The following is a 26,344-nucleotide window of genomic DNA, read 5'->3' as shown; positions in this document are numbered from 1 at the left end:
TGCTTATGTCTTTTTGCTTCATACGGCTGAGTTCTCAGGTGCCGTATTTCCTCAAAATGCTTACGGAGATGACTCTTTAAGCCCTTAGGCGGTGTTGGCTCGTCAATCAGAAGTCTTTTGGGATGCCCAAGTTTTGTGGGTATTCAACAGCAATTGTTTGGTTAGCATCTCATTTCTCTACCTGAAGGGGAGTATTCTCTCCTCATTATGTAGATGGTGTTCTGGGGACATCAGAAGAAAGCCCGTGGCGATTCTGGGAGCAGTATTTTGGCAGGCCTGTAGCTTCCTCCAGTGGGTAATTTTTAGGCTTGGCGACCATATAGGGGACGCGTAGCACGCAATCGGCTGGCTAATTGCTTTGAATGTGGTACTGAGCGTTTCTTTGTCTTTTCCCCAAGTACTGCCAGCAAGGGACTACGGCTCTGGATTTTTGGAACAATTGCGGCAAAATATAGATTCTGATCAAACGTCACACCCAAGATTTTGGAGTGTAGGACAGTCGGTAGCCTAGTGCCACCGACGTGGATGTTCAAAATGGTCGAAATTTGGGACGCGAAACCTGGCATTCCCTGATCCCCATCGTTGTTCGTTGTGTAAAATGTACATCGGCTTAAGCCCACTTGCTGAAGATGTATACAGATACTATTATTTTGGAGCTCAAAAACGCAAATCTAAACCGGCATTTTAAAATGTCTAACTCGCGGTCCAAGTCTAGACCAAATGGGCGATACGGCAACGGGAGATGATAGTTTATGTTAGCACCTTTAAACCAGAAGAACTTATGGGATCTTACCAATTATTTATGATATTAACTGAAGTTGTAGCAAGAAATACGCAATATCGCATTAATCGGCATTCCATAACGAACAGCAAGTGCTCTAGTGTAACTTCTTGGCGTAGGAATATGTACGTCGTAGGTAAAATAATCAACTGAAATTACGATACGTTACATAATATTAAGCAATAATTATTATACTTGTTCTATACTATTTTATTATATATGTATTTGTTATCAGTGACATACAAATTCATTTTTAAAACTATATGTAAGTAATTCAGAAATGCTACCTTATAACTGTAGACGGCTTATATAATAGACAGATAAATTAATTATGTAAGTAGAAGAGGTTGCTGATCTGTAGAAATTAGTAAAGAGCTAAAGCAATGTTGTTTTTATTTTTTTTTTTTTTTTTTTTTGCTCTCAGTTGAAATTTAGTTTAAAAAATAACAAGTTTGTATGTTTTTGATGTTTTATGAAGCAACGCAATGCACACTGATTACGTGATTTTTTCTTTAAGAAAATTCACATAGCAGGGTGAAAACACACTCCGTACAGAATTAGAAATTCAAACACCAGTGTATCCACAAAATCTTAAAAATAAAACATAATATTATGCTGTATATGGTTTTAAAGATAAATATTATTATTTTAGGTATTCACAAGGCCTTTGTCCGAATTAACGAAAAAGAAACATTTTGGTGTGCTTTAGCACCCATTATTATTTAGACTGTAAAGTTTTGATATTTTAAAATTTTTAAATGCTTAGTAAGACAACGCCACGCAGTTAACTTCAAAAATAAAGAAATAATACGAAATATGAACATATAATAGAAGACCTTGTAAATCCCTAAATACATAAATTTTAAATAGAATTTTTTTTTTTGTATTTTGTTTCTGCAAAATTATACTAAACTAGGCATTTAATATGGTAATGCATTCATTGCGCGACACTTTCATTTCAATAATTGAAAATGAAAGAATGGAACCGCATACATATTAACGTTTTAAACCATCATTATTGAAAAATTCAGAACGTAGCGGCTTTTAGTTTCCAAAATTAAAAGTTTTGATTTAATAAAAGAGAAAATAAATATTATTTACTTTTATCTAATCCAGGTGCAAACATACGTTCATATATTTTATTGTTATATATGCCAAACAAATTTGTGTTTCCTGGGAGTAGACGTTCCTAAAAATCAATAACCTTTCTCGCGGGATTTCCCAGATTCAACACTAACGAAAAATCGTCTTCCCTTTCAAGGGTTTCCCATCCACACATACGATATTCAGCACGCTACTATTTATTACTCTTGAGAACTTTTATAAATCATTTATTTTTTAGTTTATTGCAACAATTCGCCACGCACAATTTCTAGTATCATTTTGTGACGGAAGTATTCCATATGTTGCTGCGAAAATGTTATCTCACGATTTCTTGTTATATACTCAGCAAACATACAACTAAATACACCACAATCACTGCCATTCATTTGTCGTGGGACTTCACGTACCGATTCAATTTCATAGCTACTAGTATCATACGCTTGCTTTCGTTTATCTAAAGATTCTTCCATGAGATATTGTTCCAGGGCTTTTAGAACGCTGGGATTTGGTGTGCCCATCGAGTCATAGTATTTAATTGTATGATTTTTTATATGTATGATAGCCATACACCAATGTACACCACCAACATGCACCGGCACAGGAATTATATCTTTGGAGAAAATATCTACTTTGCGTGTCCAACGTTTCACGCCACTATGACCAGCCGTAAGTAAACGGGGTATAAAGAAGGTATTCATAGCGTATACATTAGGGAGACCGTGTGTTTCATGCTTGGTCTCGCCGCGTTCAGTGATTAGATTCATATAAAAATTGATGACTTCATCATTAAGCCAATTGTTGCCCAGCAGCGTGTGTATGTCACGACGGGTTATGTTCAAGTTAAATTTCGAAACAAGAACCTGTAAGGAAGAGAGATTAGTAAGGCATTTACAACACCTAGCTATGGATATCTCACTTGATCGGGTGGTCCAATAATTGCTGCTTTAATTTTTGCTTGATATTCGGGCGTTAATTCGACGAACTCTGGCTCTTCCTCTACTTCTGGTATTGGGAAATCATCAATTACAAGAAAATCGGGATCAACTATTTGAATTTTGCGTAAACGATCTTGCATTTCCAATTCAGCTGCCCGACGTTCAGCTGTTAGCTTCTCCACACTGTGAAAATATGGATAAACTAATAATTTTAACGATACATGCTTTACACCAATGCAAATAACTTACACATTGACAGTATCGTTTACTTCCTGCAGGCGACTCTTTTTCTTTTCGGTCCATTTCGATTTTAATGCTTCTAGCCAATTTTCCTTGAGATGTGGTGAAGTATTAAAACGTTCTTGCAATGTATTAACCGGTTCGACATATGGACTGTGGGGGGAACAACGGATTACAATTTCATATAAGTTTCTAAGCAAAATAATATGAAGCACTTACAGGCGCATAGAACACTTTTTCTTTTCTTTCGCCCCCAAAGTAATGTCAATTACTGTTTGGTCTTTTGATTTTATACATTGGGACACAATTTGGCGTTCATCATCATCCAAATCGATTATTTCACTTATTTCATCGTCATCATCAATAATCACTGTTGAAATACCATTAGTCATTACAGGACGATGTTGCTTTACGCTAACGAAAGTAACATCTTCATTGTTCTCTTCGTCATCATCGTCCAAATTGATGGTTGATGAGAGTGGTGGTCGTTTTAGTGGACGTGACATGCTATTTTGTAAACCAAGCGTTTTTCGTTGAGTGGTTATTGGTTTCTGACTGATACCGGTAGACGGAAATAGTCCGCTTCGGCGTTGACGTGCATCAAAACTTAATGGCGGCTTAGGTAATGAAATAACGTTTGCACCCTCCGAAGAACCATACAGACATGGAACAACTTGCTCCAACAGCTGTTGATACTTTTCATGCTCTTCAGTTTCTTTTTCCTGTGTAAGAATTGAACGTGCATTAGTGGACCACATGCTTGAACGCATATTGCCCAAAATATTGAAACCACCATTAGAAGCTGCTACAAAGAGAAAAATATAACATACTTTTTTTATAATACATATTATGGAAAGCACATACATGTTGCCCCAGAAGAAGACACTGAACTGGCAGAACGTCTACCCAAGACATGACCACCACTAGGAGGTAGTTGCGTATTCTGTCGCAAAGCTTCCGCATAGGAAATTGGTTTTCGTTTCGTTAAATCAATCTCAGGCATTAGCGATGTCGCTAGTATGCTACCTGTACGTGGTTCAATAAGAGGAGGTGGCGGTTTTGTAGCTGGTGCCATTCTAGAAGTCTCATTCTCACGCATAATAGGTATATTGAACATGCGTGGTACTTTCTTGATAGCTCGTCCATCTCCCAGAAGTGACCCACTTCGTGCGCCAAATCCCACACCATTTGCCAACTCTGACTCATCATCGTCAGAAAATTCAACATCAGCATAAGTGTTCTTCACCAAATGATGGGTCACTGTTGGTGCAGTAAACATGGATTTACGGTACTTCGGTTTTTCTATTTAGTTAACATAAAACAAAAAAATATCAATATTATTTTTGAGCAGCATTTTATAAGAAGCTGTATAAAGCTTAACTAACCAATGGAGTGTAACGACTTTCGCTGTGTCATATCTAATGAATGTTTGGAAGCGCTGCTAAGCGACTTGCACGACAATATTTGCTTTTCGTGCTTAGGAAACGTAGAGATCACATCGAAGTCGCCTGCAAACAGCATGGGATAAACACATGCAAGCACAACAACAACAACAACAACTGCAATTTTAAACTCACCATCATCCAGTTTATGTGTAATAATTTTGGGAAAACGATTCTGTACTCTTTTGTATTTTATTGGGTTGGGATTGACATCTGCAGAATAAATCCCTGCTCTGAAATATTTATTTTGTTTAAAGATTTATTATTTAATTAAAAATCACATATCACTTCGTTACCTTTGATGAGATTCCTCCCGTTGTGTTTGCGTATTGTTTGTTGCGGAATCCGTATTAAAATTCAACAAACGACGAAGTTTGTTGAATATATCGATACCCATTTGTGTGGTATTTACACGGCCCGGTATAATTTCGGGCGAAGTATGGTATCTATGCTGGTATTCCTGTGTTTCTAAGTTTCCTCCTTCCTCGTTCTCTTCTTCTTCTTCTGCCCTCCGGTAACCGTTTGTGTATCTAAAGTAGTTTCCTTCTTCTCTATCGTGCTCACTCAAAGAGTAATTACTAATTACACTTTCTGTGCTGTCACTACGTTGCAACTGATATGGCAAATGGCCATTCAAAACTCGTTGGCGTTCCGGTCGTGTTGGTATCAGTTCTAATGGCGGTAACTCTAATTCTTTTTCCCAGGTTCTAATTGGTATTGCCGCCGGTACTGGACGCAATGGTCGCTTACGAGTATTTTGTGGTTCGATATTTCCTTGGCGGCAGTGGCCAAAAATCTGCTAATTACAAAGAAGACGAATTTATTTAATTCATTTGTTTTCGACTTAAATTATGTATTTTATCACACTGATTGTGTGCGCCATCACGTCATCGACATGTAGGGAATCCTATTATACAGGTAACTGCCAGGCAGGAGAGGATATCGAAAGAAAAGCGAGATATGGAGAGATTCATATATTGCGTTGATATACAAACCTCCTTATTTACAAAGTAATAAAATAAGATCTAAAGCTCTCTTAATTAGAAATCTCTGGAAATGTAATTTTAAAAAGTTTTATAAATTTTTCGTATTTTTTACGAATTCAAATACCTCAACAACATATAATGAATCCTATTACACTTTCCAGTTGTCCCAAGCAGACACTGATGTGGCCTCCATTTGGGTCCCTCCAGGTGTGAATCAAACTGGCGGATTAATGCAATAGGAATCATGTACCACAAACCATCCTCATTCACGTCACACCATCCTACCTTCTTAATGTGGAGAACCTACCTACAAGGGGAGTAGAAACGGAGGCACAAGCTCCAGTACGTTTGGGGGCCACTTAACGGCTTATCCGAGTAGTTATTGCGGCAAATAACTCTAACTGCAGCCGGCAAAGATTCCACGCAGGAAAATAATTTCTGGTCGAAGAAACTCTTGGTGAAAACCGGGGGCAAGTTCTACAACCAAGCTAAACAAACTGACAACCTTGACAGCCAAAAAAGGTAACTCAATAAGATTTTTTATAGAAAGCTCCAGAGCTTAGCTTTACGATGGCACCTACTCCGACAAAGGGACTGGCCCGGTACATATAACCGTCGGTCGTGTGAAGCCGCAAATAGTAATAGGGCGGCTTTTTACTTGTAATAAATATTTCTGTTCTTTTTTTTTTTTGAAATAGTCGGCTATACGGTCTATGAACTTTGTTTTTTCTAATTTACTCGCTTTCTATGTATAAATATTCAATATCAATAAATATTTCTGGAACCCTTTTTAAAAAAAAAATCGAGTTACATATATCGTTAGCTTAATTCACAAAACCTGTAACCAATAGAATTGTCTAAACTTCAGGTTTTACAGATTTTGGTATTATGTATTAAAACTAAGGAACAAAGTCTGGTAATAGTCTAGTTGAGGGGTCGACTGCTAATACGCGTTGAAATTTTTATTTTCCGCCTTCGGATTATTAATACTGATGTCAAGACGCGTCGTTTGACACCTCTCTCGATATTTTTGGTAGCGTATTAGCAGTCGACCCCTAAACTAGACTATTACCCAAAGTCTTAGGACCAATAACAACAGAGTTATTCGACCAATAAAGAAACAAGTAGTTCCTGCTTTGAACAGCTATGCCCTCTATATTTTAGCTAGCCACACCTTCACCATGTGATAACATAGGAAGCATTCTTCATAATAAATAGAATGACAATTCATTTTGGCAATTTACGAAGTCTCCTATATTAAGTGCAAAACATGGAAACAATTCAAATCTTAGCTTTTTACAACCATACGACAGTCTTGTTAACTGCCTAACTATATCGGGAAGCTCGTAAAATTTACAAACATAATAAATAACCCTTTCTCAATTACAAAATTTCTTGGTTACGAAGAGTTTACTTACATGCATAAATTCTACAAATATATTTACTTACTCTGTCTTCAAATTGATTTTGGCTATATTTTCGGTGTTTAGGTGCCGGTGGTTCCACAAAATATTCGTAATCGATTTCTTCGTCCTCTATTTGAATGACGAATTCCGCACCAACTTCAGGCGTCTGCTCTTTTTCAGCAGAATGTTTTACTTTAGATTCCTTGGTTACTTGTTCGCTATTTTGTTGATTATTGACACTTTCTTCTTGATCGTCATCAACAATATCGATCAATTCATAGTTTTCCTCTGCTTCCTCTTCTTCTTCGTTATTCTGAGCACGGCTATTACCGAATCCGTTAAGTTTAGGCGTCGCTGTTTTACGGTTAATTACACCCACTGGCGTTGATACTTTTCTCCCACTAGCAATGAAACTATTTGTAGCCGGAGTAGAGGCTTTGCTGTTAGGAACCTTTGCTCTAGCTGTGGCACCTAATCGCAGTACATTTAAATGGCCGGTATAACCGGCATATGCAGCGTTAGCAGCTACTTCAGCTTGAGCCTGCGTTTGCAGTTGTGTACCAACAGTTTCGCCAACTTCGCGTACATGCGCCAGTATAGAATTGGCGTCACTGGAAGAAATGTGATTCTTCAAGAATAATTGTAGATTATCTTCCAAGGGCGTATGTTCAATGTACATCATCAATGTGAACGCGTATGTTATGCGCCGTATTGGAACTTTTAATCTCTCTAGCCATTTACAAATGTGCAGCTTTGAAAATCAATTCGTTCGATACTCACGCCAGCCAGCACAAATTGTACATAGTAATTAATGGCTGCAACAAATCGATCAAACACCTTTTACGTTCATATAATATTAAAGACCTTTTATTTTAACTATTTATTTATATATTAACAAGTATTCTTACACTAATTTTAAATGCTAATTTGCAGTTTTATGAAAAAATTTTACTTTTTCGCTTTAGAAATGAAGCCGCCGTTCGCAAAAAAGTGTGAAAAGTGACACATGGAAATCGGCTTCTACGGTTGGCAGTACTGCCTTGTTCGCGTTTGTTGCCACTTGTGGAAATTTCCCTCAAACTTCAAAATGGCTTTTCAGGAGCTGCAATTTCATATACAGAACTAACCTAATATGTGACAAAAGGTGTTTTTTTCTATAAAAGTATTTAAAAAGTAACGAAATTTTGTGTTCAGTAATATTGCACGAATATAAAAACTCGTGAGGGAGCAAAATAAAATGTTGTGAAAGTTTGTATCTTTAAATTTTACTAGTCCGGCAACATATAAGGGAAATTTATAAGTCTTATAGAGCTGCCAGATGAAGGCCATATGGCAATAGCGGTGGGTCAACACAAATCAAATTGTAATTGCGCATAGCGCATGTAAACAAAACTTAAGCTTTTTTTTTGGGCAATTGATACGTCATTTTCTTTTAGCTCTTGTTTTTTCTCTCATTCTTTCATTCAATCTAGCAGTCAACTGTAACGCAGATGCGCAGAACGAAGCAGTTTTGAACTCGTGAATGCGCAATCTAGATTAGTGATTTGTGGTGTGTCAGTGATGTAGTGCTAGCGGGCCGCCAATTCCAGCCTTCGCTCACTACCATTGTGAATAATGACAAAGTGTGACCTCTTATCTGTCAACTTCCTGACAGGCTGTTCAATATGGCTACTTTTCAGCGTTTTGACAGGCTGTTCAATATGGCGGCGCCTATCTTCAGCGGGTGATAGAGAGATACAGAATGAGACAGCGATAATCAAATACGAATCAGGTGATCCAATCACTTTGGAATTTTGACGTTTATGCATAAGAGATCACACTTTGTCATCATTCACAATGCTCCCTACAAGCACACTGATTATCATTTGATACAGCCCACCTAATAAAAACGCACGAACACATACGATTTATTTTTGCTAATCGAAATAAGCATGCATTGAGGAATGTAAAACATGTGCACTACGAGCAAACTTTGTATCATAAACCTAAGGGGACTGGCGCATATGCGATGTATGTGTGTTTTTGTCTCCCTCGTACACATCAAAATAGCTTATTAATTATGATTAGAGCCATACCAAAGAGTATAGATATAATATTATATATATTATATCTATCCTCTTTGGCCATACTGCTCACTCACACTCAAGTGCTTGTATCAGCTGTTTGTTATGAATCAGGGAAATGTGTCAGTGCTGATCGTAAAACTATCACAGCTGACCAATGTCATAATCTCCCAAAACAGATACTTTGTGTACATACCCTGCAAAAACGCTCCACGTCATTTTACTAGTCATTTTACGGTCATTGTGACTTTCTGCAGCGGTTATATTCATAGTCACGTTTGCATGGGCGTGATGAACTTTTGTGACCAAATTTTCCGTTTCGTTCCTATTAATGTGATCGTGCATTCCGCTCCCACTTATAGGATGTGAGCATAGCACTGTGCTGCTCACACACGTCACAATGCTCGTCAAATGGCGGTCATTTTTCCGTCATTTCACTCTACATTTTCGAGTCATTTTACAATCAATTTTACTGCGGTTTTACCATTTATATAACCGCCATATAACGTGAATTTTACCTGCAGATTTACTTTACCTGGAGCAGTCATATGAATAAAATATGAACCAAAAAAATTGAATTTTCAATATTTATTATTTTCAATATTATTATATATGTACATGAACTTGGAACTTATATTAATCCAGTTCATATAAAACAGAAGAACTTTAATAATAAATAAACTCGCTTAATTGGTTTTTGTTTTCCAATTGAAATCTCTTCTAAGCGAGCAAAAAATAATTTTAAGCTTCAGAAAAAACTCCAATTATTTGAATAATCTACAACTTAAAGCTTAGTAGAAATTCAGATCAAGAATATTCAAAGGTGTCGTGGATCCGATTGCTGTCGTAATTGAAGAACTTAAAAATGTACGACTATTAATTGAGTCAGACTTATTATTGTTCTAAATCTAATCATTCAAGCAATAATTCTGCAACCCAAAGCAGGAGTATTGATTGGTTTCAAATCTAATTCCGACAGCAATCGTATCACATCCCTTATTATATATGTACGTGATATTGCACCTTAAATTAATACAATTGATATAAAGAAAAGTAAGTACTTTAATAATAACATAAACTCTCTTAATTGGTTTTTGTTTTCCAATTGAAATCTTTTCTAAGCGAGTAGAAAATAATTTTAAGCTTCAGAAAAAACTTCAATTATTTGAATAATCTACAACTTAAAGCTTAGTAGAAATTCAGATTACGTTTACTCTTTTTTCAAATCAAGAATATTCAAAGGTGTCGTGGAATCCGAATGCTGTCGTAATTGATGAACTTAAAAATGTACGACTTGTAATAAAGTCAGACTTATTATTGTTCTAAATCTAATTATTCAAGCAATAATTCTACAACCCTTAGCAGGAGTATTGATTGGTTTCAAATCTAATTCCGACAGCATTCGTATCACATCCCTTATTATATATGTACGTGATATTGCAACTTAAATTAATACTGTTGATATAAATAAAAGAAAATACTTTAACAATAAATAAACTCTCTTAATTGGTTTTTGCTTTCCAATTGAAATCTTTTCCTGTGCAAGCACATCGCTAACCTGTGTTGTCAAAAGATATGATTATACTGTCTTCGATAGATAGTCGGACCAGCCGCTACTCGGCGAAGTAGAGATGACCGTTGTGTCGGTGGTAGCTGTTACAACAGCAGTTTCTAACTTTACACCATCCGTACAGTGTTATGAATGCTTCACTGCCTTTTCCAATTGCTTGGCGCCAGCAATTTTGCTGTTTGTAAAGCTTTAGCTGTAATGCAAATATATAGATGGGTTAAAGTGGTTTTCGTATGTTATTCAACAACTCACCCTATACCATCATCACAGCCTCCTCATCGATTTTGAATATGTGTACTGTTTCAGTATTCAGACCCAGTTCGTGCAACCGATTCATTCATATACTGTGGGTATTTGAGCCGTAGATGCAATGGAAGATATTTTGATTCTTTTTGAAGTGTAACATTTATAAACAGTTGGGTTTCTTTGCTGTCACCATCACCACTAGAGAGCTATTGAAGAAACGCTCGACCAAGATAATATGTGAGATTTACACGCATAGATTTCTTCCACCTTTTCACAGTTATTGATGGAGAAAATGCGAAAGCCATATTTACCATCCAATACCGAAATAGAACTGTAGAGGAAGAAACATTTTATAAAATTTAATAAAATCAAAAAATGATAGTTGTGCTAAAATGGGGTAACGTATTGTATGTTAAAGTATAGCGAAGTCTCAGCGGCTTTGTCCTGGTGAAAATTGAGTTTGAATAGGTTTTATTCTTCATTATTAGAAACATGTACGAAGGTACCTGGTAAGATATTAAAAATCCTCAACGCTTTTTTTGCTATAACTTAAAAAAACTCATATTCAAACTTCTGCTTAACTTCTACATATCAATAGCTACCTTTACCACCAGGAGTCTCTATTGCTTCTACGCCTATGCTATTGTTTCCTACATCGATGAACTTTGTAATAAAATAAACAGCTATCTCCCCAATCTCTCCAGTTTTGTCGCCTCGCGAAACCTGATATTTTCATCAACCAAATCATCGGTGACCTTATTTAAAACATGCCAAATGTCGACCGTGTTTGGGAGCAGTGGTGGACCCAACAGAAGAGGAGATCGAGGGCTTGGCATGGGCTCATGAGGCGGTAGAAGTAGGTCGAAGGCAGTTCAAAGGGTTTGCTGCGAGAAACCCTCGGTTCTGCAACCGGTATGAGGAGGAAGAAGCGTCGAATGGCAGAAAGGGCCCAGTCCCAGAGCCGCGACGCAGGGCAGTCCCATAAACAAGACAAGTAGGCCCAAAGCTGTAAGACAGATGGGCCCCAATAGCGAGGTAGCAACTACCTCGAAGGCTGCGAGTCAGAGGGAAGTTCCCACTATGGAAGTAGGAGATAAGCCAAAGGGAGATAACGCTAAGACTCCGACTTTCTCGGAGGTGCTAGAGGGAGCTAAGACTCCGGCTTTCTCGGAGGTGCCAAAGGGAAATAACACTAAGACGCCGGCTTTTCCCGAGAAAATGAGTGATGTGGCAAAGCAGTCACTGACTGTGGCGCTGGTTGATCGTAGCAGTCCTTTCGAACAGATGACTAGTGAAAGGTGGAGATCTGTAGAAAAGGAGCTTAAGATGATGCGGGAATAACCAAGTAAGGTCCTTCCAACCTTTGATTCGGGGGATGGTATAATGGTATGAAGATGATAGCGTGCGACAACATCGCGAGCTTGCGGTGGCTGGAGGAAGTGGTTCCAAACCCCAAAGGCAGGGCACGAACGCGCGTTTTGAGATGGTGGATAAAGCGCAAATCCCCAAGGTACCAAAACTTAAGGTATGGATGCGGATATGCGTGATGAAGTCGGAGGATACAATGCGACTTTTTCAGAATCAGAATCCGAACATACCGACACAGGATTGGAAGGTACTTACTGTATCTCGGCCAACGGAGGAAGGTCAGTTATACATTTTCCAAATAAACAAGCAGGCGGAGGATATATTGTACGCGCAGCTTGGAAAAATGTCCTTAGGTACAGGCAAAATTTATATGCTACTCAGGAAAAGAAGTCGCGGGTATTAAAGTCCTAACACGCTGGACGTGGGCGAAGTCGAAAAGGACCTCAAAAGCCTAAGGGAAAAAAGACAGGTGGAGGTAGCCCACGTCACTCCGAATGTGTTAGAAGGGGACCAACAGCCAGATGGTGCTGTGAGTCGCACAGAGGAACACCCGGCACAACAGGTACAAGAGTCTGAAGGGGGCTTCGAACACTCTAAACCAAAAGGGCTAGGGGAGGACGACGACGTCCCGATGAAGGTGCTGGAGGGGGACAAGCAGCCCATTGGTGCTGCGAGTCCTACAGATAAACCTCCAACACAGTAAAGTGGCGTCGAGCGAACTCCTCCTCCTAACGCGCTGATCCAGGAGCCGTGGCTTCCATCGGGAGGAAAGGTTTCTGGAATATGCGCAAACGGAAGGACGGGTGCGAGCTGTAGTAATGGTAAGGAAACAGCTGCATTCATATGTGCTGCCTAATTACACTACTGAGGACCTCGTAGTGGTGGTGAAATCGCCGGGCTCAGATGGTACATGTCCGGCCATGCTACAAGTTTCAAGTAGGGCGGTCGTGGGATGGCTTAAAATAATATTCGATGGGTGCATAAACTGAATCATGTACCGCACTCTTGGAGAACTGCTCGTGTAGCTTTCCTACCAAAGGCGGGGAAGATCGGTCACGTGTATCCTAAAGATTATAGACCCAATAGCTTACCATCATTTCTGCTCAAAACCTTTGAGAGGCTGCTAGATGTGTACATAAAGTCCAACGTGGATGAAAAGCTGCTCTCCACAACACAACAGGCGTACACCAAAGGCAAGTCAGTGGACACCGCATTGCATAGGGTGGTAATAGGCATAGAAAAACCCCTGGAATATAAGGAATATGCTCTAGAAGTCTTCTTAAGCATTGCCGGGGCTTTCTAAATGAACGATTATTGATGGTCTTAATTACGTTAAAGTACATCCAGCCTTACCCAGATGGATCGACTGCATGTTAAACTGCAGTAAGATTACATCGCAATGAGGATTGTACGCGGCCACGAAATTAGTGGACAGGGGCACTCCGCAGGGAGGGGTGCTATCAGCTCTGCTGTGGACGCTGGTCATTAACCAGCTGCTTAGGGGATTCTACGAGGGACCAGAAAAACTTACGGTTTACGCAGATGACGTTGCATATGGTCTTGTTTACAAAGAGGTACAAGGTCCCTAATTGGACCAGGCCTAAGTTAGGAGGGGCGACCCTACGGGAGAAACCTTGCACAAATTATCTAGGAATGATCCTAGACAGTAAGCTGTCATGGCAGCTCAACGTGGAGGAGAGGGTGAGGAAGGCTTCAACGGCACTTTATGCATGTAAAAGAATGCAAAAGAACCGGCATATACGATCAGAAGGAACTCGATGACGATGCCTAAAAACTAACAACCAAAAGCAATAATTATCATTTCACTGACACAAATTTTATAGTTTTTTTTTCGGGATTTGGACACAATGTTGTTGTTGTTTTTGTAGCGATAAGGTTGCTCCCCGAAGGCTTTGGGGAGTGTTATCGATGTGATGGTCCTTTAGCCGGATACAGATCCGGTACGCTCCAGTAACACAGCACCATTAAAGTGCTAGCCCGACTATCTCGGGAACGATTTATGTGGCCACATTAAACCTTCAGGCCATCCCTCCATATCCCCCCCCCCCCCCCCCCCCCAGATCCTTGTCTGTTAGTGAAACAGGATTCGCCGCGGATAGGTGATGTTGACAATTGGGTTTGGAGAAGCTATATATTGCGCTGGCAACCTGAAGGGCTGCGCTACACAGCCCCTTGAATCTGGTATTTTAGTCGCCTCTTACGACAGGCATACCTACCGCAGATAAATTCTGACCCCTAAGCCGCTGGGGGTATTTGGACACAATCTTTTCATTATATTACTTAAAAATTTAAAGGCTTCATTCTGTATTGCGAACGATAGCTCAGACGAACGATTCGCCTCCAAACGATATCGTCTAGCAATGGTATTCTGTATCATTTTCGTTCGGTCTTTACTTTTCTAACTAACAGGAAGGCAAAAGTAATTGTCAAGTGATAAGTTGCCATTGTTTAACATAGTGCAAATACACTAGCGATTCGTCTCTGATCCGCATCGAAAGTTCGTTTCGTAATAGAGAATGAGGCCCTAAGATTAGAAATTTTTTTCAATTTGTATTTTGACTTACCAGCAACAACAGAATCATGTTTAATTGTACGCCGCACAAGCAATTTAGCATCATGTAACGAAGCTCAGTTTCTTCCAAAAATTGTTCAACACTGCCACGTAAAATCATTAACGCAACCTTTAAATAATTCTAAACTATAAAAATGAAATTAATGTCAAACCTTGGAAAATGTTGAAACGTTCACCACCAACCTGACGTTCTTCAAAGTAATCACATTGACCCAAAACACTTGAATTAATATCATTAGCTGTAGTCATAACAGCACCACCACAAGCTTTCATTCTACGTTTCCAATCTTCTTCTGGTACATGAACAGCACAGAACATATCACGATCTGCAAAATACTGTGTATCAACATCACCAATTGGCAATTTAGAAAACACAACATTGGCGCCTTACTTAGCTAGTTTATTCTACAGAATACGCCATTCAGCATCAACAATTTTCTGATACTCTTGGACATTAGAGGACATTGCTGTGGCAGATCATTTTTCCAATAACACTTTGTTGCTCCTTTGATTGGCGCTTCGACATGTAAAGCCATGTCATATTTTAGCATGCATAATTGTAATGCTTTACGTATAGCTTTAATGATGATACGTGCATGCACGCCTTCCTCAACATCTGGCTTAACTTGTTTTAAGATTTCACATGCTTAAAATACTACTGAAGTGGTGCCATCGCCGACCTCATAAGAGAAACATTTTTATTCTACACATTCTAATATAACAAAAAACTTACCTCAGCATTTTGAGATTTGGCGATGTCTACTAGAGTTTTACGGCTGGATTCACAATATCCAATGGTTTCATAATGGTTTCCCCATCATTTGAAATTGTGGCCTTACCACTGGAATCAACAATATGCTTGTCAATACTACGTGAACCCAATGTAGTGCGTACAGTGCCACAATTGAATGCGAGGCATTGATGTTGGATATGAGTTGAGGTTTACCATGAGAGCTATCGGCACCCAAGCATTTTTTACACAAATACTCATGTACCCAATACAAGTTCAAGACATTCATATTTATCGACACGCTTTCCGGTATGGCCCAAATGTTGGAAATATGCAGTTGGCACTGTTGAGAAAAAATATGGATCAATGAAGACAAGTAAAAGTGAAATATTTTTTTTACCATCTCTTGTTACTTTACACATTAGACATTGGAAACGACGACCAGCATCTACAAGTTGCTATTGAGCCTTGCAACGATTGCATCTAATTGCACCCAATTCACCAACATTTACAATGGGTGGCTCATATTCACCCTCAACCGTGCGTGCCATTGGTGAGACGGTAAGTGTAATGGACAAAGCTGTTGTTTTTAATAAATCAGCTGTTGCAGGTATGCAATACAAAGACGACCTGCAGAGAAGAAAGGTCAATGTAATTGCCAAACAAAACATTAATTTCGATTATCGATACCTAACGTAACGTGGCGAGGAGTTACCCTGATCTTCTACCACATATTTTGTGGTCACCAATGGTGGTAATAAACCCTGTTCATTAGTAATAAAAGCACCACCAGCGCTATTTTTATTATAAATGATAACGCTTATCGGATTTGGCATCTGATCGGGATCTAAACGGCGTTGGGCTTGATCATACTGTTGCGGCTGTTGATATTTACCAGTAACAGGTGCAGGTGGTTGATAAAGAAAATAACACAAAAATAATCATCAGCAAATTTGTAAATTATTAGTTGTATTAACATACATTATAACCAGGACGTCCGGACGTGTCCGGGTATTGGAGGTTGACCCGGCTTGGGTGGTTGACTGAGCATTGGCGTCTGTCCAGGTTGCGTTGGTGGCATCATAAAAGCCATCAATAACAAGTGCCAAGAATATATCCGCGGCATACATGCCGACCAAAATGATTCAGGGGGTTGTGATTGCCAACCTCACCTACCCGTGGCGAATCCTGTACCTAACAATTTGGTGTGAACAATTGGTGCCAGTTAACCCTCTGAAATAATCAGCGAAATTGTACGCCATTGTGTTGGCATTAATTTGGCAAAATGCAAAAGCTTTTCATCCTTCTCCCATGACCATTCTGTCTTCTTTATGCTAGGATCAAGCCATTCGTACCAGCGTGCCTTACATTGCTTGGCAGATTTGCGGTGCAGCAGTTATGCAATACGTGACCACTGGTTTTTACCATATATATATTTTAAGGTGTGCAAACTTATAACTTAAAAGTTATTTGTTGTTAAAGTTTGCAAATTTAGCAAATTTCTATAGCACTTTAAATTACAATTTACACATCTTTCAAAACCTTAATCCACATACACATTTTTGTATATTTCACATTTCATTTTTGCATTGTTTTCACTTATTATAAATGTTTTTATTAAATCAATCGCGCTTTTGTAGCAACATGCACATATATATATATATATATATATATATATATACATATATTTTATTGATGACATTACAAAGCTGTGCTGCCACATATATATACGTATACACATATAAAATTTGTATAGAAATTTGCAAACTTTAACACCAAATAACTTTTAAATTATAAGTTTGCGCACTTTAAAATATATATATATGTGATCTGGAGAACTCCCTCTTAATTTTAAATCTTTCCGGAGATATTCCATTTAAAACTCTCAAAATTGAAAAAATTTTCGACCACCAAATGTTTTGCTGTCTCTGCTGAATTAGAAATGGCGGATTTTTTTGCACGCAAAAATGACGTATTTTGCTATCCCTATAAAAATAATAGGTGCGAGAGAGCACGATACATTGTGGGAAAGCTAAATTTATCAACATGCTATTTCATTTGGAGAATTTTTCATTCCAAATCGTCACCCCTGTCAAAATTTCGTGTGTCTGTGTGCGTTTTTGGTCACACGATTTTTGCAGGGTATCCACAATGAACTGATCATAATGATTGTTTTTCATAGAAAGCATTGTAGTTTTTTTGTCTTAAGCTAATAACATATTTAATATTTAAAATTTTTAAATAACAACAAACTATTTTGTAATTTTCCGGTCTATTCATTTATAGCATTTACTAAGGCTTACTTAGGTTCTTTTGACTATTAGCTTTTGGTCCAAATAAAAGCAACTATTTCACCATTTCAACCCGATGTTTCGCTAGTCTCTCTATTTTTTAAAGGGTGATATAATTGGACAATTTTATCTCAGTATGAAAATGATACTACTATGGAATGGTACCGGAAATAGTTGAAGTTTTAGCAAAATTATTAAAAATAGTCCAATTATAACACCCCTGAAAAAGATTAGAGACCGGCGAATGGAATGGTGAAATAAGTTGCTTTTATTTGCACCAAACAATAATGGTCAAAAGAGCCTAAAGGGCTCCGGCAACGAGATTGACTGAATTTTGTTTGGATTAGTGCAGTCGGGTGGCTTCGTGACACACGTATTTGTTGTCGGCTACACGTTGATGAAAATCAAAAATTTTTGATTTTTCATTTGACGCTTGTTTATTTGATCATCGCGAGGTGTGATTGACAAAACAGCAGTGTTGTATTTAGTTTGTGTCGACATTCAAGATGAAAAAATGCGCGAAAGAACAGCAATTCATATTAAAATTTATTGAAAATTATCAATGTTTACCAGCATCAGGGATGCACCTTAACATTAAGCTAATCGTTTATCAAAAGATTTCCACCGTTTCCGTTGAAACATTTCGAAATATTATCGATAAAGAAATTATCAAGATACATTGTATCTCATTTTTAACCGAAACGAAAAGCTTTCGTTAATGTTAAAAACGTTAACAAAAACGTGATACTTTATGTTTGAATTGTGCTGGCATTGCTATAGCCATGGTGAAGCCGTAAGGTGGTAACAGCGAGCGGACATACACACAAACTCCATGTAATTTGGTTGTGTAATTCGTTGGTGGTAATGTCAAAAATACTCTGAGAAATGTTCGTACTGTCAAAATTCATGAGAAAAGTTGCAATCAGCTTGGCTAATGATTTCGTAACGAAATGATATCGGTTCGTTGGTTAAGCATGCCTGACCAGCATGATGGAGCGTACAAGCTTCTCATCCACAATTCCTTTTTATCACTTTTGTTGTTGTTGTTGTTGTAGCAGTGCTTCGCCCCACCTAACAGCTGCGGCCGATCACAAATTGTCATCAATATCCTCTAACGGGTGTCCAAGGAAACTTGCTGTTTCAACAGGGGTGGACCACAATGAAAGGGGTTTTAGAGGCGTTGGTTCCACATTACAATTAAAGAGAAGGTTGGTGTCATGTGGGGACACATTGCAAGCGGGGCATACATTTTGTATGTCGGGGTTGATTCTCGATAGGTAAGTGGTTAACCTGTTACAGTATCCAGAACGAAGTTGAGCTAGAGTGACTCGCGTTTTCCTGGGGAGTATGCGTTCCTCTTCCGCAAGTTTTGGGTACTGTTCTTTGAATACTGGATTCACCGGGCAATTCCTGGCATAAAGGTCCGACGACTGTTTGCGGAGTTCACCAAGGACCTGCTTGTGTTTTTTGCTTCATACGGCTGAGTTCTCAGGTGCCGTATTTCCTCAAAATGCTTACGGAGATGACTCCTTAAGCCCATAGGCGGTGTTGGCTCATCAATAAGATGTCTGTTGGGGTGCCCAGATTTCTGGGTATTCAACAGGAACTGTTTGGTTAGCATCTTATCTTTTTATCACTCTTTTTCCTTTTCTTTTTATTTAATAAAACTGCTGTAGTTGCAAGTAAAAAAATCATCATCCGATGACGACATATGCACGTCCGAACGCTACGGTTTCTCAATGCAAATGTTGATTGATGGCTTTTTATTTGATAGTCGAGGGACAACCGTCAACCACCCGACGACGCATACATACAAAAATTCGGTCAATCTTGTTGTTAGTCTCCGGAGCACTTAAGTAAGCCTTAGTAAAAAAACTGTTTTTATATTAATTTACATCTTTGTTTAGATTAAACTTAAAAAATAATATAAAAGCAGTTCCATGGCCACAAATTGCCCCCAGCTCCAACTTTAATAAAACCAAATTTTTAGGAATATAGTTCATAACAAACTAGGTTTTTAACTTTCAAAGATATGTGTTTTAATGTCGAACTAAATTTAGCCATTTTTAATGCCATTAGAGCATTTTTCACAATATTTTAACAAATTTTCCTCAAACAATACGCGAAGGGTTAAACGTTTTCAAGGAATTTTGATGATGCGCTATTGCTGATAATCATTTGACAATAGGTCAGTACAGGGGTGACTGACAATTAAATCGGATGCACTAGTTTTTCATACATAAAGTTACAATGGTAATTATATATTTGTCTCAGATTCATAACGGCAACTACTGTTTATTCTTTTGTTCCGCAGCAGGTACCCGAAACTTCCCAGTTTGAGTTCCTGTCCATTGTTTTATGTATTAGTTGGGTACTTGCAGGCACGTGTATGCGAACAAAAGAACATACAAAGATTCAAGTATCACCTTGTGTTCCAATGACACATGAACCAAGGGCCTATTCAATAAATGTAATGTAAATTTTTTTTCATACAAATTATATGAAGAAAAAGTGTATATTTTAAAACTCACAGTTACTGAATAGGACCCCTGGGGCTCAATTCACGTTCTGTGAAGTGTTAAAATGAAAATGTGTTTTCATTCATTTGAAATAATTTTTGTTTGACATTTTTTTCTCATTTTATCACTTCAGAGCACACGAATTCTCCCCCAGGGGACAATTCTCGTTCTATGAAGTGTGATAAAATGAAACCGAATGTCCATACATTTGAGTAAACTTTTGTCTGAGCTTTTTTTCATTTCATCACTTCAGAGAACACGAGTTCTCCCCCAGCATTGTCTATTAAAAGTGTGAGTGTGTTAGTAAAAAATAATGAGGGTTTCTTGTAGGGTAACGCTAAAATTTCATCGCCAAAAATATCTAAACAGTACCAAGTGCACAGACAAGTATTCAATATTTAGCAGCGTATGGTCCGAAAGAATAACAGTCTAACTCCCATACATTTACGTAAGACCTAGACGGTTATTCCCTATGGTCACTCGGTATTCAATCTTGCATGATTTTCTGCGCATTTCATACTGTTTTAAGGATTTTTGGCCATGGAGTTTTAGAATTAGCGAAGGTTGACATTTGGGGGCAGAGGTGAAGATTTGTACTAATAAGTAGGATTTTTTTAGCTCTTTATATAAAGATAAAGGAAATCCTAATTTTGCGTTTACATTGGCTGAATTCAACAATTACAAAGCTACTTTTAAGAGAGGTATTCGTAATACCTATATGACACTACTTTATTTTCGTCTATTTTTCTTGTATTTTATCTTCAATTTTTTGTCTCACTCCCTCCTAATACGGCTTCAGTACTAGTGTGTGTAAACTATATTTCAAAAAACTAACGAAATACAAGGAAAATACAATCTAGTTAATTAAAAGCAAACGAGCCAGTTTGTATTTCGATAAGGTTTTTTGACATTCGGCCGTTGTTTTATAAATTTTTTTTTTTTGAGACATGAAAATTTTGTTTTTACTTTGAAAATTCGGTGCATAAAAACACAATTAAAATCAACTTTCTTGTGAAAAAAGTGAACCATTATAGACCGAAATAATTTTCGCGTGTTATTTGCATTGTTTTTGTTTGTTTTTGTTGTTAAAAGTGTTAATATAAAAATAAAATGTAAAACATATACAAAAACATGCCAAACTCACTATTTTTGGGGGGAATAGTGGTCTCGCTTTTTCATGATAGAAATTGTTTTTGTGTTTTGAAGTTCCGATAAAGTTTCGTCAGTTTTTTTTAGCTTGGAATCCAAGCAAAAATAAGGTAGTGTCATATATGCTTAATGCTTCCTTATGGGTTTCAATTCAAGTCTGCGTAAAACCTCCTTTTCTGTATATTTTCTTCAATTTTGCGTCTCTCTCACTACTAATACGGCGTGAGTACTGGTGTGTGTTTCATTGTTCCTGAAAATTTGGTATTAAGTGAAGCAAAGAAGTGCGTAGTAATTTTTCTAATGGATTTATATTGTGAAAAATGTTGATGAAAAATAAAATTTAAAAGTATCACGCGAAACTGTCAAACTCATATATTTTGTGGGTAATATTAGTCTCTCTTTCTCTTGTTGGAATTTGTTTAGTTTCAAGCTTAAGTGACATAGAGGTATAAAAAAGAAAATTTGAATATTCTATTTTGTTTATATTTTGACTTCCTTTTAAAAACTTCAAAAAATAAGTCGTGGTACACAAAAAAAGAGAATGGTTACACCTTGTAGTGTTTTTATCACGTTTTTCTGGGTGCCATTTGCATTTGGCAACATGCCAGGGAAATTTTTCATACATCACAGTGATGCCACATATGTGAACTTAAAGCGATTTTGATCACAACAAATGCACCACCCTATAAGAGCACTTTCGGCTAAGGAGCATAGTTATAGTGCAATTGCCACTAGAGTGGTCTTAAAAATTTGATTTTCGCAAAAAGATTGTACCGCCCCCTCAAATTATTCCTTTGCATGTCAGCATGGCGCAACGATACAAGGTGGCAGCATGGAACAGCTGATTATAAACTTTTTTTAATTGATTTGATACATCAACCTCCGGTGCCGTACGATTTTGACATTTGTCCATCGAATTTACAAAAACAAAATACATGGAATTTTTATTTATGTTTGTAGGTATGTCACCATGCTGCCACCTTGTATTATTCCGCTATGCATGTCAGTAATCAATATCGCAACTCTTAGGCAGATTACACCAGCTTAAGGGGTGGCAAATTGCCATAGGAAATGTCAAACCCTTTTTTCTTTCTAATTTTCGAAAATAATGCCCGACAAAATCTTATAAAAATTGTAAGTATGCTGTTTTACTTATAGTGTAGTATTTATAAGAAGAAAATGAAAACTAAAACAATTAAGCATTTTCCAATGTTTCAGAGCCAATTGACGTATCAAGTCACATATTTCTCCCACATTGGTTAAGGACCACGCCCATTTTATATACATTTTTTTTAAGGATCAAAGACCAACTTACCTCCAAAATACCATTATAACAAAAAATTTAAGAAACTAAATGATTTAAAATTTGTGTTTCACCCCACCTTTTTCGACAATTCATTATTCTGCGTTTCGATAGCCATTACTGGAGGAAGAATTGAAATATTGTAAAGAAAGTACTTATTCTTATTTTTTATAAGTATGAATATTTCTAGTAAAATGGACCGAAATTATTTAATTTTATTTAATCATCATTTACAACAGTTAAATTCTTAACAGCATGAATTCCTATTTAAATTCAGACTCATTATGCCATTTGGATGGATCAACTTTAAAAGAATCAGTGGGAGTAAAATATCTTTCGAAAACGAAAGCCATTTTTTTGGTTCACGGAGTCTTCAGTGCTTTCGCGAAACATAACTTGCACTCAAGCTATTTTTTTTTTAATTTTAAGTGGCAAGAAAGCCCATTTCGCGCGTAATTATTTCCAACAACGTCATTATATTTATTGGCTAAAAAAAAACCATTTATTATCTATAATATTCATCTGCGCCCATGCGCCGACAGAGGAGAAAGACGATGAGGTGAAAGACACTTTTTATGAACAATTAGAACGCACATACGAGCGCTGCCTCCGTCATGATATAAAAGTTGTGCTTGGTGACTTTAACGCCAGGGTGGACAAAGAAGGTGTTTTTGGCCCTACAGTCGGAAAGTTCAGCCTATACAATGAAACATCTCCTAACGGACTGAGGCTGATTGACTTGGCCGGTGCTCGAAACATGGTCATATCCAGCACGAGGTTCATGCATAAAAAGATACATCAAGCTACATGGCTGTCTCCTGATCGAAATACTCGCAATCAGATCGATCACGTTGTGATAGACGGATGGCATGCCTCCAGTGTTTTAGATGTGCGACCGATCTGAGGACCTAACATCGACTCGGACCATTATCTCGTTGCAGCCAAAATACGCACCCGCCTCAGCGCGGCTAAAACCAAGGAACAGAAAACACAAGGAAAGCTAGACGTCGAAAAGCTTCAATCACAGCAGACTGCCAATGATTTCGCAACTCGACTCTCACACCTGCTCTCTGAGAGCACAACTCATCCTGAAGGAATACAGCAGCAGTGGGAGCATATCTCCAAAGCACTTCGTACTGCCGCCGAGGAAAAAATTGGGTTTGATGGTGAATGAGATGGTGAATAGGCTGCTGTCATCGATCAAAGAGTCAGCGCATACGCGCCTTGGCAACCACGCTACTGTTGGCAGCCATAATTTCGAAATAGTAAAAGACTTCGTTTATTTGGGAACTAGCATCAACACTAGCAACAACATCAGCACTGAAATCCAGCGAAGAATCAATCTTGCCAATAAATGCTACTTCGGACTAGGTAGGCAATTGAAAAGTAAAGTCCTCTCTTGGCGAACGAAAATCATACTCTACAAGTCACGTATCGTACCCGTCCTGCTATATGGAGCAGAAGCATGGACCACGACAACAGCAGATGAAGCGGCATTGGGAGTATTCGAAAGAAAAGTTCTTCGAAAGATTTATGGACCTCTACGCGTTGGCGATGGCGAGTACCGAAGAAGATTTAATGATGAGCTGTACGAGCTATACGCAGACATCAACATAGTCCAGCGAATTAAAACGCAGCGGCTGCGCTGGCTAGGCCATGTTATGCGAATGAAAGATGACGGCCAAGGAAGTGTTTTTATCGGAACCCGCCTATGGAAGCAGAGGTAGAGGGCGGCCCCCACTCCGTTGGAAGGACCAGGTGGAAGACGATTTAAACTCCCTTGGTGTGACCAACTGGCGCCGGTTGGCGGAGCGAAAGAGCGACTGGCGCGCCTTGTTGGACGGCCATAACTGTTTAGACGGTTAAGCGCCAATTAAGTAAGTAAGTAAGTAAGTAATCTATAATATTGTAACGAGTTTACTTGCAAATCCTCTTATTTGCCCTTCTGCTAAGTTCGAATCACTAAACTGTTGAATAAATAACTCCAATATTGAATAATGAAAAAATGGCCTTTATTAAAGTACTTCACAATAACACTTATACTTTGTAAATAGCTGGCTTAATAACCAAACTGATTGATAGCTCAAATGAAACTGATTTCTCGCCTCTACTGTCGCGACTTTTATACTTATTGATTTCTCATTGCATACTTCTAGGCTTTTCCATTCCAGAACTTACTAGTTAGTTATCAGCTACAAAATCGCCAGCCACAACTACGTTTATAACTTCTCATTTGAGTAATACTTGCACAAATTATTGCCCTCTCTTGTGACCAATTCAGATAAGATATATGCATGTGTTTGTGCATTGCTTCTCCGCTGCTCGTATACGTACATATGTGTAGACGCAATTATTGATTCGTTTATGTAGATACATAATGATTGATCTATGGATGTGCATGCAAGGCGCTGCTTAGCATCGGCTTAGAGATGGCATCACCCCTTAGTTTTGCTAATATTCGTAACACTGCCCTCCACCTAAGTCTGATCGTCCCGATTAGATAAATCTCTCGATCGAAACGCTGCTAGCATCGCCAAATGTACCACTCTTCTATTTCGTGATTTCCCAATTGCTTGTATGCGGTAGATGACATCACTGATCGTCTTCACAACTCTGTACGGGCCTTCCCAACTGCACCGATATTTGGATGGAACACCTTTCCGCCGGTGAGGGTTGTATAGCAGTACCAAATCTCCCTCCCGGAAACCTTCCGAATTATTTTCCTTGTCGTACCTGTGTTTCATCTTACTACTCATTATCCTGGATCGTTACCTCGCACGCTGTTGCTTGGCCAATGAAGAACTACTTCGCAGAGCTTGATCTTGACGGATTGACCTTGCATCATCAGTATCGTCTTGACGTTTCGCAACAGTAGTGAGCGCTGGCTGGAAACCACCCTTGCATTCTTTCTGGAAAATTCCTTCAGTCGTTTTATTGCGTCCATTAGGGTTTGTAAATGCCAGTGTTTTTCTCGCATGTACCTTTGATTTCTCTTTATTTGGCCCATTCGATCCATCAACCTTTGCTCGATCTACTTTCCTTGACTTTCGTGGTCTCTGTCGAATCTCCTCCACCAGCACTCGCTTACTGCTGAACCCTTTTTCCAAACTGAAGTTAAGTGACACATCTTGGTTCTCATAACGCATCACCCTTCTCTGCATATTGATCTTGATATCATGGGCAACCAAGAAATCCACTCCCAATATAATTTCATCAACAATCTCTGCCACATCGAATTTGTGTAAAACCATGACCTTCCCAATTAAGACTTCACAGATCACTTCTCCCCGGACTTGGTTATACTCGCCAGTGACCGTACGCAACCTCGCTCCAGGTAATGACTTTACTCTCCTGTAGACCAAATCAGATCGAATCAAGGAATGAGATGCGCCCGTATCTACAGTCAGTACATGTTCTTTACCATCCACATTCCCTCTGACGGTAAGACTGCTCGATTTTCTACCAATTTGCAACACAGATATCACAGGACATTCAATAGCTGGATCTAGCTCTCGATCTCTACCTCTACCTCTTACTCGCTCTTGCTCATCTCCTCCAGCTTTGCGTTTACGGCCATCCACATTGTTGGAACTATTAGGACCAAGATCGCAATGACGT

At 38.4% G+C, this 26,344-nt stretch overlaps 2 protein-coding genes across 10 annotated transcripts; both read right to left on the bottom strand.

Annotated features, from left to right (window-relative positions):
* Nucleotides 1-967: 967 nt before the first annotated feature.
* Ulp1 lies at nucleotides 968-7,994 on the bottom strand. Of its 5 annotated transcripts, none has more exons than XM_067784910.1 (10): nucleotides 7,803-7,992; nucleotides 6,938-7,709; nucleotides 4,799-5,301; nucleotides 4,638-4,735; nucleotides 4,446-4,568; nucleotides 3,925-4,362; nucleotides 3,280-3,865; nucleotides 3,070-3,213; nucleotides 2,802-3,003; nucleotides 968-2,745 (listed from the first exon to the last, which is right to left on the bottom strand). In XM_067784910.1, exons 2-10 carry the CDS (start codon nucleotides 7,574-7,576, stop codon nucleotides 2,125-2,127), a joined length of 3,354 nt encoding a protein of 1,117 aa, XP_067641011.1. In that variant the 5' UTR covers nucleotides 7,577-7,709; nucleotides 7,803-7,992; the 3' UTR covers nucleotides 968-2,124. The 5 variants fall into 5 exon arrangements, with proteins under 5 accessions (XP_067641011.1, XP_067641012.1, XP_067641015.1 ...); XM_067784911.1 differs by having other exon boundaries at nucleotides 6,938-7,731; nucleotides 7,803-7,922; XM_067784914.1 differs by having other exon boundaries at nucleotides 4,799-5,298; nucleotides 6,938-7,993.
* Nucleotides 7,995-9,530: 1,536 nt separating this feature from the next.
* LOC137251041 (T-complex protein 1 subunit eta-like) lies at nucleotides 9,531-17,485 on the bottom strand. Of its 5 annotated transcripts, none has more exons than XR_010953152.1 (9): nucleotides 17,272-17,478; nucleotides 16,446-16,878; nucleotides 16,155-16,345; nucleotides 15,865-16,094; nucleotides 15,468-15,807; nucleotides 14,918-15,414; nucleotides 14,727-14,860; nucleotides 10,780-11,104; nucleotides 9,531-10,720 (listed from the first exon to the last, which is right to left on the bottom strand). XR_010953152.1 is itself a non-coding variant. In XM_067784909.1 (9 exons), exons 6-8 carry the CDS (start codon nucleotides 15,005-15,007, stop codon nucleotides 11,081-11,083), a joined length of 243 nt encoding a protein of 80 aa, XP_067641010.1. In that variant the 5' UTR covers nucleotides 15,008-15,027; nucleotides 15,126-15,414; nucleotides 15,468-15,807; nucleotides 15,865-16,094; nucleotides 16,155-16,345; nucleotides 16,446-17,485; the 3' UTR covers nucleotides 9,531-10,720; nucleotides 10,780-11,080. The 5 variants fall into 5 exon arrangements, 3 of the variants coding, with proteins under 3 accessions (XP_067641010.1, XP_067641008.1, XP_067641009.1); XM_067784909.1 differs by having other exon boundaries at nucleotides 14,727-14,855; nucleotides 14,918-15,027; nucleotides 15,126-15,414; nucleotides 16,446-17,485; XM_067784907.1 differs by having other exon boundaries at nucleotides 14,727-14,855; nucleotides 14,918-15,070; nucleotides 15,126-15,414; nucleotides 16,446-17,477.
* Between the last annotated feature and the right edge of the window lie 8,859 nt (nucleotides 17,486-26,344).

Source organism: Eurosta solidaginis, chromosome 4, assembly GCF_040869045.1.
Source record: "Eurosta solidaginis isolate ZX-2024a chromosome 4, ASM4086904v1, whole genome shotgun sequence".
Lineage (NCBI taxonomy): Eukaryota > Metazoa > Arthropoda > Insecta > Diptera > Tephritidae > Eurosta > Eurosta solidaginis.
This window is presented reverse-complemented; position numbering and strand designations above follow the sequence as displayed.